The sequence below is a fragment of the Vidua chalybeata genome, chromosome 8, assembly GCF_026979565.1.
Source record: "Vidua chalybeata isolate OUT-0048 chromosome 8, bVidCha1 merged haplotype, whole genome shotgun sequence".
In the NCBI taxonomy this organism is placed as follows: Eukaryota; Metazoa; Chordata; class Aves; order Passeriformes; family Viduidae; genus Vidua; species Vidua chalybeata.
The window spans coordinates 7260096-7275198 of NC_071537.1; the positions used below are offsets into that span (position 1 = coordinate 7260096).

General features: G+C 40.0%; 1 protein-coding gene across 1 annotated transcript in view; it reads left to right on the forward strand.

The window, feature by feature from the left end:
- Positions 1-15103, forward strand: part of GFRA1 (GDNF family receptor alpha 1) — a 131204-nt gene that overhangs the window by 89112 nt on the left and 26989 nt on the right. The window contains exon 5 of the mRNA XM_053949338.1: positions 10111-10220. Coding sequence (XP_053805313.1) covers positions 10111-10220 — 110 coding nt within the window. The remainder of the gene's footprint in view (positions 1-10110; positions 10221-15103) is intronic.

A 15103-nucleotide genomic window follows, 5' to 3' on the forward strand; every position in this document is an offset into this window, starting at 1 on the left:
ATGCCAGTGATCCAGGTGTTGCTGGCTGTATGTAGATACCCTGCTTCCATGTCAGTCTCTTTCTAGGAAAATGACTCAGTGAGCTGAGTGAGGTACTTGTGACCATTTCAGCTCCAAAAACTTGGGGCGCTTGTATCTAAATGTGATCCTTCAGGGCATCATTTAGGTTGCAGAAAACCATTAAGAACATCAAGTCCAGCCATAAACCCAACACTGCCAAGCCCACCACTAAACAGTGTCCCCAAGTGCCACAGCTACAGGTCTGTTAACTACTTCCAGGGGTGGTGACTCTACGACTTCCCTGAGCAGCTGTTCCAATGCTTGAAAACTCATTCCATGAAGAAAATGTTCCTAATATCCAATCTAAACTTTCTCTGGCACAACTTTAGGCCATTCTTAGCCTGTCACTTGTTACTTGAAAGAAGATCTTGCTACAGCCTCCTCAGGTAGTTATAGACAGTGATAAGGAACACTCCCCTGAGTGTTCATTTTGTCTGAAAACCCTTACTTTGTTAATTTAAATGGAAAAGAAAAGCTGCTTGTATAATTTAAGAACTAAGAACACTACAGATTAGGAACATGAGCCAGGATGGGGGTTACAGCAGGACTAATGTGACCCATTTTGTTTTGTTGATTTATCAGGGCAGGGGGGAGAGATTAAACTACATATTCTAATTAAGCAGTTTCACCCATGTTTAGTCAAAAATACTGAAATCCAGGACAGTTAAATTTGGCATTAAACTTTTAATAGAGATCAAAATTTGAAGCTACTCATGTCCTTACAGTTATGCAAACACTTAATTGCTTTGCTGGATGGGGTTCCACTAGGACTACTGCTACTGCTTGATTTTTTGGAATGTTAGTTGAGAGATTGCTGTAGAAAGGAGTTTAGCATGCACTGGTTTGATGAGTAGTTTCCACCCCGATCTATTAGAGGCAGTGTAGAGAAGATCTGTCATGTACACCCGTCACATTTGGCTAACTTGCTGTTTCTGGGGCAAAGAAGGGGTGTATATATCACACAATAGCATTTTCTTTAGTAAATCAAAACACTTTTTTCATTCACCTCAAGCCATGTATATGCTAGAGTCAAGAAGCTGCTCTGTGTTTAATGTAAATAACAGATCTATTCTATCAAGTCCATTCCCAGTGTACTTCCTCTGACATCAGTGACTTCAGTGGATTTATTCCAGGGGTGAATTTGGCTCTTCCTGTTCTGTGTAGGTAAATCTTCAGGCAGTGCTAATTAGGAGAATGTCAACTGATTTTGCCATTCCATTATGCTGGACTTTGTAAAGGTTATTTATATCATTCTGCATCAGGGCCCAGAGAGAGAATATTTCTGGTGGCAGTTCATCTATTAAAATAGCTGCAAGAAAATGTAAGCACTGGAGCTAAAAATAAAACTTTGTTTCTCAACAGAGCAAGTGACAGCCACATGCATATCTTCAAATTTTAGCATTCTCATGTTTACTGAATAGAAATTGCATTGCTTTAATTATGTTAATAATCACTACAGTGTTACTGGAGTAACTCCTCTAAGTGGAAGGGAGATGTAAATGTGGCAGTGTCTGCAAAGACTTCTCAGCAGAGGTGGTGGTTGTTTCCTGTGGTTGTTTCCTATGCTTTAATGATCTGTTGGCTTTAAAACAAGTGACACAGAAGGGGTTTTCTGGTGTGTGTTTACTGTTGATGATAGATTTTCTGTGTGAGCTGACTGTGACCCTTGTCTGAGGTTATTAATCGATGACCTTACATCAAAAGATAACATTTGTGCTTACATTGTATTTTTTCAAGCACATTGTATAAACCATTAAAGAAAGCTTTTCTATTGTAAAGCACATACGACTAAGAACCCTGTTAAATTCAAGCTATATTATTTGAGTATTTAGTTCACTTTCTTTTGTTCCAGTTCAAGCATAAATCACAGTGGTTGTCCTCTCAGTTACAATGCACCCTTTGCCAATTATGACCATTATGAAATGCTGGAGGTACATCTCAGTAGCTGGCCATCATGCAGCATTTCAAAATATTTTTCAGAATGGACAGTTCATTTCAGAAAAACCTCTGTAAATGTCTGGGTGTATCACAGGCTGTCAACTCCTCGCCTCACATTTTTTTCTCTGCCTTGTGTGTTCACATTTTTTTTGAGTGGAATCAAAAAAAAAAAAAACCTCTTGATGCGGCACATCATCCTTAACTGGTAAAAATTGTTTGTTTTGCAATCTTACACTACAAATCAGTGCTTTCTGTACTATCATTATCTACCCATATTATTTCTAAAAGGAAGTAAAACATGCTGAATAAGATCAATGGTCTCTTGGCTTGCTGCTGCCAGAACTTCTTGACTTGCTGTTTGGTGGGGCTGTTTTGTGCATGAAAAAATGGATCCACATAAAAAAGACTCTACTCTGCTTTTATCTTCTGTACTTCTGATTTTATACTTGTTGTCTTACTCCAAGGTCAGAGCAGTATTTAGAGTAGCTCCAGGATGGGTTTCAGCCATGCTGGCTGCCCACAGACCCTGCTCAGCTGAGTGCAAGGACACTCTGGACACCTTTTCTTTCCTTGAGCCACCCCTCTGACAAGGGGACATGGAGTTTTTTCCTTCAGGAATGTCACCACACACACCACTGAGAGATTTTCTTAGGCAAAGAGCATTCCTGCATAACCCCAGGAAACCTGATGTTCCAGTACATCTACCAAGAGAAACTTTTCTGGTGAAGAGAGAACTTGTATTGGACTTTTTAGATTATTTTCCATCTCCAAACTCCCATCAGTTTCATGCTTGAGCTAGTAATAGTCTATTATAGTTTATTCAAGTGGTTACAGGGAATATTATTGCCATGGATGTCTTTCTCAGGTACTTGGAAGCACATCCTTTCAGTGTGCACTCACAATGTAGTTATTCATAAACACTGAAGCGTCCAGTGGCACACTCAAGGACTTGCAGTGGCACTTCTTTTCCTTGGCTTGTTTTTTGAGAGTGACAGTGATTTTCTTAGGCTACCAGCCTGTAATTCAGACTGTTCTGCTTGCCCAGCTAATGAAGTGAGAATAGTTCTTTCCTGAGTAACATCCTGCCAGGAGACAATGAGGCTTGGGCATCTTTAAAAATGCTAGTCATTTTTATTTAGAAAATTAAACGGCATAAAGGAAATTAAACAAACAGTGTAAAAATTCATGATAGTTGGAAAGCAGCTGGTGGATTTGTTCATGTTATTGGAGAGCTTTGGTACAGAGACAGGTGGACTAAATAGAAATCTTACCAGCATCCCCTGATAAAATCACTGGCTGACAATTCAGCCTGTCATTTTGTAGAGGGCTCTGACAGAAGTGTTTTCTTTGCAGCTGGGAAGACAGAAACACATTATGAATGCTTAAGGTCGATGCAAGGAAACAGAGCCCTGCAAAACATATTTAATATAGGTTTGATTTCCTGTGGAATGTTTTCCAGATGTTCTCTCAAACAGGCCTCTAAAAAATGATGTGAGGTAATTTTTTTTTTTTTTTTTTTTCCCAAAGAGAAAGAGAAAATTTTGTTCTGTGTAACAGCATCGGAGAATCACTGTTTTAATTCTTTATTGCATTACCTTGTGCTCAGGATTTTCACCATATTTTTCAAAATTGGTTTAATTACACAAAAGGTCAGAAGTATATAAATATTTATATAACCCAATTTCAAATAAATCATACTTGTTTAGAATCACATTTGAGCTTAGTAGTTTCCCTTAAACCCAAAGGAGACCTAATATATTAAATTAAAATTACTCTCATGCATGATCTTGAGTCGCTTAGAGGATTTAATTAACATTGATAAACTATGGCATTAGTGTTTTGTTAAGTTCTTTTGATTTTCTGTAGCAGATACTGTGTAAAAAGATCTAACTGGTCTCCAGCAGATGACATGAACAAAGGGAAAGGATAATATTAACAGAAAATGATACAGAACTTATTTTATTTTGCTTTTCACAAGGTGCACAAGAACATGGGTGTAGGGTATTAATTTCTTAATAGAAGAATAGAAAGAATATAGTGTTTGTACTTTTCATTTTAAAATACAGATATCCATAGGTGGAAATGCTTTTCATTTTGCATGACTGAATTTCAAAGAGTTAGATCTCCATTTTCTGGGGTGTTAAATGTCCAGCAGGCCTCTATAAACAAAAAGCCTGAGTAGTGACATAAATGCTGGCAAATGTGGGGACATGGTACAGGCACAGAGCTGGGTTGAGTGTGGGTGCCCCTCTGGAGGGACCAGCCTTGGTGGCTTTATGCCTGTGACTGACGCTCTGAGCAAGCACTCCTGCTGCTGGAAGGCATCTCAGTGAATTTTGTGTGGTCCCTGGTGTTTGTTCTTGTGTCTAGTTATCCCACAATCCAAACAGGCTGCCTCTGTGTAATTGGGCATTGTCCATATTTTGCTTCCAGATGAACAACACAGTTTTGAGAGGCATGTTGAACCCAGAATCAAATATTTGCTTGGGTTTAGGCTGCCAGACATTTAAAATAACAAAACAGCAGCAAAACCAGATAAAAACCAACTTCTTTCCATTGGTAGCTGGTATTTGGGGCCTAAAATCCTGTAATGGTTTCTGCCAGTGTTAGAAAAGATTTGGATCAGCTCATGTGAGAGAAACTGCCTTTAATATTCAGGTCTTGGGAAGCAAATGGTTTGCCAGCAGAAATTTACTTTTTTACCCTTCCCACTCCCCAAAAGGTACAAATGCTGAGATGGATGTCAGGATGCAGCATGGGATGGGCTCTTCCTGGGGCTCCTGAGGGCTCCAGGGACAGGCAGGACAGACCCTTTTAGGCTGGGCTCATCCCTCCAGTGGGGCAGTCCCGGGCATGGGGCATCTCCCTGGGGACAGGATGGGACATCAGCCCATGGCTGAACAGAGCAGGAACATCAGTGTCTCAGGGCCTGGATGCTGTCATTGCTTGAGAAGGAGGGTAGCAACCAAACACAAACCAGCCTTTTTGTGGGAAAAATTTAGTTGCTGTTTAATAAATACATGGGAAAGTGACCTCTTAAATAAAAATGTCAAAATTTGTAGTTGCTCACAGGTGCTCAACAGTGTGTTTAGATAGCTAAGGAGGTGTAAGATTTATTAATATTACACAGCTCTAGTGTCCTTTAATGAAAGAAAGATGGGTCAAAGCTACTTCACTACGTGCAGGGAGAGTCATCTCTCGTTATGGAGTTCTTCTGAGACTTTTTTCATCCCACTGGTTGATAGAGTTGCTTATGTGGCCTTTGCCTCATTTTCTCACTGTTTATGAAAAAAAGAGAAAATGAAATGCTCCTCCAACAATGAAGCCATTAATTTGGCCACATACCAACCCTTGCAACCAACTCTTGCCTCCCAGCAGAAGCAGCACCACTCCAGCCATAGGGGAGCCATTTGTAGCCAGAGTAGGACACTGCAGTTGACCCCCATGAAAGAAGAACAAGTATTTTGACTTGTTGTTTTTTTCTGTAATGGTGCCATTTATCACTATGACACACATTCATTGACTTAGTCTGGCTTTTTTCAGTGTGGGATTTATACCTCTTTTCTGTTTTGAATATTGATGCAGCACTTCCCTTACGTGACTGCACTGCCAAATGGTGTCTAGACGCTCGAGCAGCTCTGACTAATTAGTGTAGTCACCTCAGTCTCTCAGCTCTGGCATTTACCTACTCTTTATGGTTCTGCTATGAATAGGTGCCTAAACACAAGCAGCAATGCAAGGAGAGGTGGCAGTGAGCATGTCCAGACCTCACCTGACATCCCTGAGGTGTGGCACAGGAGCACTGGCGCTCTCTGCATTCCTGACAGGGCAGGGTGGTTGTGAGCACTCACTTGGACATCACAACCTGTGTGTGGGCAACCAGCAGGAGACCTGAGTTCAGTGCCTTGCTTGGTTTGAGCATCACCAGTGCCAAGGCAAGGCTGGGAGAGGTTTCTCTCCTCAGGGCTCAGCCCTTGTGTACCTGTAACAACACAGTCAGAGAGAAGAAAAGAAGAGAAATCAACACCATCCCAATGAGGTGGGTGCTTGTTGAGGAGGAATCTGGTTCAGGGTGTTGCTTTCTGGTAGGTCATTATTTGCACCAGATCCAAACTAAAAATTGTAAATATTTTCTGCAACTTCACAATTCTTTTCATACTTTTAAACATTGCACCAATGCTAAAGCTGAATTGACCAACCTTAAAGAGGGAGAACTGAGAAATATCAAAGACATCAAAGAACTTTTACAGAACCTTGAGAACAAAAAACCTAATCAATGTTGCCTGTGCAACAAGTTGTGCTAATATAAAATTAAATTGCTTCAAAAATTATATGCAGATTCAATACAATACTGCTATTAAAAAAGCTTATTTGTAAGCAAATGTGCAAGTTTTGAATTATCCAACTGAGTATTTGAAGAGCCACTATCATAAGGAGAGCAAATTAACTTTGCTTCCTTTGTATTTTTAACAGTTACAAATTATTTTACTGGTACTGATACAAAGCATTAGAGAATAGCAGGTTTGGGATTTTTTCTCTTCTTTTCAGAAAGGCTGTTTGTTGTTTGAGCAGATTTTCTTTGAATTTGCTGATGGGATTATTCTTACTTTTCCAGCTAGTGGTGTACAAAATATTTAAAACAAGCTTTCCAAAACATCTGCAGGTTTTCCAGGGCTAAGATAGGACTAATTTAATTTGTGGGGTTTTTGCCCTATGAAGAGGTGATTTTTTTTTTTTTTTTTCCTGGGAGGAAGATTTCTGAGTAGTACCCCTTGTTTATGCAAGGAAAAGGGAACACATCATAAATGTGGCTGTGCACAATGAGGATTTTGTGACAGAAAAATGAATTAATAGTTCCTTTTAGATGTGGTCCTGCTACATGGTATGAACAATATAAAACTGCCTGTCAATCTCTCTCCAGCAGTGAGATACATCTTTGTACACTTCACATGTAAAACTGTGCACATTGAAGGTACATGTGGCAAGCTCTGTTTATTCTCTGGGTAACAAAACTGCTCAGTCATGGGTTAGAAACCCTCAAGTTGCCACCTACAAGTTGCCTCCTGCTGAAGGAGCACTAATTCAACACAGTGTGTATTTTTTGATAGGACTGCTATTATCAGATTGCTCTCATTCTGCATCCCTAAAAGGATTGTCTCTTTTACCCAAACAGTTCTTTATATTCATGTGCAATACTTCAGGATTAATGGTTCTCATTAGGCTAATTTGTCTCTCTCTCTAGATAAATAGCAGTACCAGTGTTTTGGTGTTCACTGATGAGCACACTTTCATCACTGCCAGTCTACTGGAAATGTTTTGGGGGCAGATCTTCAGTGAGTGTTAATCAGCAGATATTCACTGAAAGTATTGGAATGTTTTATGGCAGATGGAGGTCTCTGCTTTTATTTCTGGCCTTAACTTCATCTCCAGTGCAAATGAATCCACAAAAGTATCAGGTGTAGTTAACAGCTCAGGAGAGGGTGAGAGCTTGGGTTGTGTGAAGTTTGGATGACTGGCTAGGGAAGGGTTGTGTGATAATGTCCAGTAATGCTCAGACCAGAGCTATCTGAACTATATTTGACTTATGAAAACTTAAATGTGCAATGTTGTCACATCATTACTTTTTATGACCACAAAAATTCTTCAGAAATGCACATGGAAATGAAGGTGTATGCAAAAGAGATCAGCAGAGCTATCTTTAGCCTCCTTTTGGGTTTACAACAAATAAGTTCTTTAAGCAGGCTGGGTAGTAAATGGCTGGGTTTATTCCATGGTTATAAGTCCTTAAAAACATTTAGAGAAGAGGAATAGATTAAATGATCTCTGGACCAATGCACCTAATAACCTAAGGGAGAACTGGACATTCAAGAATGATGAAATGATTACAAGAAGTGTTTTCAGGATTATCAAGATGCTGATTGTATAATCCATTGCCAAAAAGATTTATTTGTGGTCACATAAATAATGAAATTCAGATCTGAGGAGCTACTTTGTTTTAGAAATACAAGAATACTGTATATGCAGAAGGCTTGCCCTTTCTACCATGGCAGAGGTTTTTCATACTAGATAGATGTAATAGGCTCTATTCGGTTCTAAACCTCACTTCATCCAGGTATTAGTAGAATTAGAAAAATCCTTAGAAACTGTCAACTCTCTTTGTTCCCAATTGATTCAAAAGCTGGATTTGAGCCACTATCTTAATTACTGACTGGGAGAGGAATCACTGTAGTGACAGAGGGTTTCCTTTCCCAGATTTTCTTCATGGCGCTGCCATTTATCTCTTTCATACCTTGAGACCCATTTCCTCTCAGCCTGTCTCCTGGCAGGTACAGTACATATTCACCAGCTAAGTAGGGATTTTCTGTAAATTTAGAACTAGAAGTATATTACATATATACACACACATATATGTGTATATATATGTATGTATGTATGAAGGTTTGCTAGAGAGGTTGACTTTTTAAAGCTAATAAAGGCAACCGGGTACAGATTTCCATCTCAAGGTTAAGTGGTTAAATAAGGCAAGAGAGGGAATGAAAAGCTTAGGGTTGACTGTGGCTTGAAGGCAACCATGGATTTGCTGGTGTCAGTACAGTTAGCAAGAGATGGAACTAAAATAAGGCCATGAGAACAGCTCTCATAAATTCAGGTATAGGTTGCATGGAGTTTATTTATAGGATGCTTTCTCAAAGCCTCTGAACCTTTTGATGTTTGCCCATCGTTACTTTCAGGCCAATTAATGATGTGTATCCAGTCCCATTCTGGGGTAGGTGAAACAATAAAGCAAACAAAGATAATTAGTCTCCGGAGCATGTAAACAAATAAAGTAATCACTTGCAAATCACTTGTTTCTGTTAACTTTTGTGGGGTTGTTGCAAAACTGAAAAAGAGCATTTATATTGCAAATCTGCATAATCCTGGAGCAGTAATGAAAACTCATAGATTATATTATTCTGATTTTGAGAGGGCTTTGCAAACATTCAGCATCTTATCCTGAGACATTACTGTGGGTTGTCAGATGCAAAAGAGCATTTTTATACCTGTTTCACAGAAGAGAAGATTGAAGTAGGGAGGCGATTTTTTTTTCAGGGATGAAGGAGTAAATAACACTTTGTAAATAAACAAAAGTACTACTCCAAAATTGTAAGGCTAAGATGGGCAGGGGAGTGACAGTAGGATGTGTGACCTTGACCCAGCTCATCAATGCCTTGCAAATTTCACAGACCTGAATGGGAGCATTATATGGGCTTTAAACCACAAATAACCAGAAGAGATCCTGTCTGTTAGCCCTTTTAATTTCCAGCATGGTAGTGATCAGTTGATCACAATACAACTTCACCCCTCGTCTTAAAGCACCTCCAGCATGGAATCAGTGCTCTCCCCTCCTTGCCCATGGGCTGGCTGAGGTGAGTGAAGATAAAAGTGGCCACTCAGCAGCAGAACTCGATGCAGAGCACAATTTCCTTTCATCTCACCCCTGGAGTCAGTACTCTGGAGTTTGGATAAATGCAGGTTTTACAAGAACAAGCAGATCTCAGTGCTGTGGCTCTGGGGGTGAGGAGGCTGTGCCAGCTGGTCCTGCCTGCTGCCCCAGCTGCTGCTGCAGGCCAGGCCAGAGCAGGGTGAGCCCACTCTGGAAATGTGGGACACCACCAAAGCAGGTCCTGCTTCCAGTCCTGCAGTAAGAGTCTTGCTTGCTCTGTGAGCACAAACATACAGCTTTGTGTAATCAGTAAAACAGCAGAAACTGTGTTCTGAATAAAAGACTCCAGTTAGAGTTCAGATCCAGGCGAAATGACTCCTCATATGATAAAATCAGTCTTTGTCTTTTTTTCTTGGCATGAAAATGCAGAACATTTCTTTTAGTAAAGGGCAGGCATTTCCCTGTTGTTCTGTTACTTTTTGCTGTTTTGTTACACTTTCTTGTTCTGACTTCAAAAATAGATTCTGGAAAGAGATGTGTCTTAAAAAGAGACTGTCAATAGCTGAAATGTGTCCAATATGCATTTAAGTTAAAGAATATTAAGCCTTGTCCAAAACCAGAGAGTGTTAAAAGGTAAGAATGCCTTCAGGCTTGATTTTTAAAGATATGCATTTTTCTTGCTGTTGCAGATCTCGCCTTGCAGATTTCTTCACAAACTGCCAGCCCGAGTCACGCTCTGTTAGTGGCTGTCTGAAGGAGAACTATGCTGACTGCCTGCTCTCTTACTCGGGGCTCATTGGTAAGAGGGCAAGGAAGGGTGGGGGCTTGCTCATGAGAAAAAAACCCAACCTGCATCTGGAAGGCCTGTGTGAAATAAAAGCTGGAATATAATACTGTATGATATGATACTAGGCCAGTTTCCCCACCTACATGGAGTGGCCCTGCATTGCCTTACAGAGATTTTTGGGGTAAGCTTGTACATTACAAGAAAATTAAGGATGGAAGATAAGGAGAGAAAAGTGCGTGGATTTGAAATAAATGCAAGCTTAAAAAGTAAAGCTTATTTAGAGGGTTGAATGTAGACAGGAGCAAGGAGTAGGAAGTTAACAAGTGGAAGTGCAGCTTGGTTGATATTGCAGCTGTCATTGCAAGTTTAGGTAAACACCTTCAGAGAAAGGTACCTGAATCTGAGGTATGAAGCAATAGATCAATCCAGCCTTTTATCAATTCCCACTGCTATTCTTTCCATGTTATCCTTCTGTCCACTCTAAGTGCTTTCAGAGATGCCTGTCAGTGAGATGAGCTGAGACCAAATCTGCTCTTCCCTCCCCAATGTAGTTATTTTTATTTGTTGTCACCTTCCTGAGTGTCATCAGGCACAAGGATGCCTTTGTGGAAGCCAGATTCTACATGCCACCCTCAGTATTTGATTCCTGAAAGAGAGAGCTCATGTCAGGAAGCTGAATGTGTTGTAGAAATATCATAGTTGGGCAATAAATAATAAGTGAATGTCAAAACTCTGAAACAAATAAATTTGAAAGGCCACCAGATAAAGTGTTTTTAAGCTTACAGCCTGCACCTGCTGCATTGCAGTATATCCCCTTCTGTTGGGTATGAAGGTGCCAGCTGAGGCCCTGAAGCTGATCCTGCTGTTAAATAAATGTCTCTGGAGATAAGATCGAAATGAAAATATTTCTGGAATAGGTTGGGTTTGCTGAAAAATGACTGAAAGCTATCCTCAGTGGCTTATTGTTACCATTCTTATTACTCTAGCAGCTACCAAGTGAGGTAAGTCCATGTGGCAATGGGTAAAATGAGATGTGATGGCTTCAAAGGATATTCTTCTACCACTGAAGAGATTAAGACAGTATGCAAAGGCTATAACATCTGAACAGTTATGACAGACTGTCATTTGACTCTGAAACAGAGAGTTGAATAGCCTTGAAATCTGATCTTGTCAATGAGATTAAGAAGTCTGGCTGCTGGCAAGGAGTAACTGTTACTCACTGATACTTCTGGGTAAGAGCTGCCAAGTTCTTGCTGGACCTAGAAAATTTTGCTGGCAGTTTAGTTGTTTTCATTTTTCAGTTTAACCCCAAAGATGACCCAGTTCCTCTTGTGAGGTGTTCTTGTGTTACTGGGGATGACCATGCTGCAAAGCACTTCCACACATCTGAAATATGGAAAGGTTGCCTAAGTAGTGAAAATCAAAAGGAGATCTACTTTTCAAAGGGAAAAAAACCACATTTTTCTTCCTTCCTGCTACCCCCTAGAGACCTGCAAAAGAGGAGCTGACTGGTGTTACAAGAGTTTTTGCTTCTTAGTAGTAATTCTTTTAAATAAAAAAATTACTAACATGTTTCTCGTGCTGAAGCAATAAATTTCTGCTTCTGATATCAATCAGTTATGAAAGTGGAGTAAGGCAGAAATCAGGGGTATAATCTTTCAAATGTCTGCCTAATAGATATAAAACACAAGAATAAGAGTTAGACTGTGGGTGGTAAGAAGATGCTACGGATCCATTTGTTCATCAGAGCTTCAGGATCTCCATTTAATTAAGATAAACTATTGTTCATTAAAATAAATATTATTTCGTTTAGCCATTTCATTAAAGGTAGCAAAAATTGCACCTCCACAGAGTTTGTTCAGGAAACTGAGGCTTCTCTATGGAAGGTACAGTGAATGAGAGTCTTTCCTCATAGGGATGTAAATGAGTTAACTTCATTGAAAGTAGTGGAATCCCACCTAAAATTAATGACTTTAAATTGAAATAGAGCCAGTCACAGTTTTTGCATGAGGTGCTTTATCAATAAAATGGAGAATAGTCTGTAGAAGCTGCTTTAATGTTTGCATCAGGCTGTTATGTATATAATTTTAAAGATATGTACGCTTTACAGGAAATTGAAAAACCTCAATTCATTGCTTTAGGCTCCTGTAGTATAGGGATAAGTTAATTTTTTTTTTTTTATTTAACAGGAAAATACAAAAAATAAGTAATGTAAGAGGAGACTGTGGATAGCCATATTTGAGTCAGTGCTTTGGTTAAAATCTGGTTAAGCCATCTGGACCTTCTGCACTCCCACATGAATAAAGTTTTGCTGGAGTTGCTTTGGACCAAAGAAACTTCAGCCCCTTGTCCCTTCTCCTAGACTCACCATCCATCTCCTTATTAATTCACCTGAATTTGAGCAACCTCTGGGCTGTGTTCAGGACAGCACTGCTTTTGTCTAAAATTTGGAGGTCTCATTGCTGACTTCTGAGACCATCCCAGAGCTGTTTGATACCTAGAGCTCAGAAAACCAGGCATGTCCTATTTTACCATGGTTTCTCTGATCCCTTAATGTCCATCAGCAGAATTTCCAAGATGCCAGCTAGTGGAGAGGGGGGGGAAGGGAAAGGCACACACGTTGCAGGGGAAAAAGAAAATCCACCCCAGGAAACCAAGCATGTAATCTGCTTGGGTTCACATCTGCCCCCAGGTTTAAATGACAGACTGATTTTCTACTAGCTGCTCTTTCAGCCACTCTGTTTTTGCTGGATGCACAATTTGTGTGCTGTGTACACACTTTCCTTGTCCTGTCTTTCCTGTATTCATCAACCCTAATTGTACCTTGGTATCTGTTACACTTTTAACCCCTGTCTTAACCCATTTTAATTACCTTTGTGATAAGAAAGTCTTACCTCAGTGACCTTTTTAATTTCCTCAGTACCTTTCTGTTTTTTCAACCCTTCACTAAGCATTTGCTAATTTGAATTTTTTTTTGAGCCTACTATTTTCTTTCCATTTGCAAAATCCTCTTGATTTTCACTTTCTCACACTTCTTTTCAGATCCTGTTGCAAGGCCGAAATAGTGTTCTGAACCACCACATGGATGAGGGAGAGACATATTAATGTGTTTTAATTTAACATCATTCCTCTTCTTATTTATCTACTGTCCAGTTTTCATTAACAATGCAAATTAAATTTGCCTATTTTACTAAATTCTCTATCTCCATTTAATGAATTTTGAACCATGCTGTTTACTCATGTACCAATCTCATGTAGAATGCAAGCAATTATTAGTGCAACTATCTGTTAAAAGCTGCAGGAAGCCAAAGGTATGGGATTATAGACAAATTTAAGAACATCTCCTGCTTTTTGTGAATTTCACAATGGGACCACATTCATTTCTACATCCATTACTGTCTTCCTCAAGCCAGCCCCAATGTCTGTTGTCCTTTGTCTTCCACGTCACATATGAGGCAGTTTGCATGTTGATTTGTTCATTTCCCAGCACTGCCTGGTGACTGAAAGGCTATTAGACATCACTCTGTGATTTGTGTTATTTCTAATGTTCCTTTTTTTAGCTTAATGTTTGATAGCCCTTTCCCGTCTGTTATTGCAGACTGTTGGACCCCGGACCTGTGGACCAAATTTTCTCTCCTTGTGTACACTTTGGGTCTCTAACATTTGTCCTTCATCTATTCCATCTTCTTAATGACTACTTTGATGTCAGTTTTGAGGAGATGTGATCACATTTCCTCACAATATATGACCTGTCCTAGGATTGCAAATTACTAAGTGAGGAACATGTTCCCTGAAGCAGCTGGCAGCTGTTCAGGTCTGGAATACCGTCCCCTTTTTATTTAATTTTCCAGTTTTGATCAGACAAATAAAATAAAGATTGGAACTTCTCAATTCTTAGGAAAGTTTGAAATATCTGACCTGCTGGGGTAATGCATTCAGTGACACTACTGGCTTGGGGAAGCGCTTATCATACAACTGTTTCCTGATCCAGATGAGTGATAACACTTGTTATACATCTTTTAGGAAACAAAATACCTGCTTTGGTTTAATTTAATTCTTGATTGCCTTGAGCTGGCATATAAATAGCAGAACATTTACCCAAGAGTTTTTAACAGAGTTAGAATGACCCTGTGGTTGGAAAGTTGTTGACAATTTTTAGGAAATAATCACTTTACTGAAGAAGTAGTGAAACAGCAGGATTAATAATAATTTATTACCTGCAAAGAATCTGCTGTACCTTTTCATGCATGCTGGTTTTTGCTCTGTTCATCACCCTAACCCACTCTGCTGGCAGGTCCCTCATGAGCACCCTGGGGTTAACACTGCTCTAAGATGAGGTGGGACTCCCCTCAGCATGAGCAGCATTCTCCTTGCTCATGCATTTCAGAAATGTTTTTCCAGTGTGGCTGCAGACTCAAGGAGGAAGCACAGGTCTGGGTACCATTTCAGCCATTTATTTGCAGCTAGAATTAAAATGAGAAAAAACACAAGCGGGGAAGGATAATGCTAAAGGATTTTTAAGTGCAGCTCTAAGGACACAGTCCACGTGTGTTTGATTTGGCAGCAAAGCCCCTCAAAGAGGAGCTCATCTTCTCCCAACCCATCCCTCCCTCTGTCATGGTTTTCTTCCTGTCAGTTCTGCTGATGCAGCTCACAGTGGGACTCCTTTTTGGAGGGAAGAAATGTGTCTTCAATGTGTGAGTGGCATTACAGTCCCTAAATGATTGCATTCAAACCACAGAGGGTGTGAAATACAGCACAGGGCTGGGTGTCAGAGGCTGAGAGGAGCCATGAGCTGCCAAATCTGCAGCTCAGAGCCCTGCTGTGGGTCTGTGTTGTAAACCCAGCCCCGAATGCATGGCTTCCCAAGGGCTGTTTGCCCTCTTAGGGTGGAA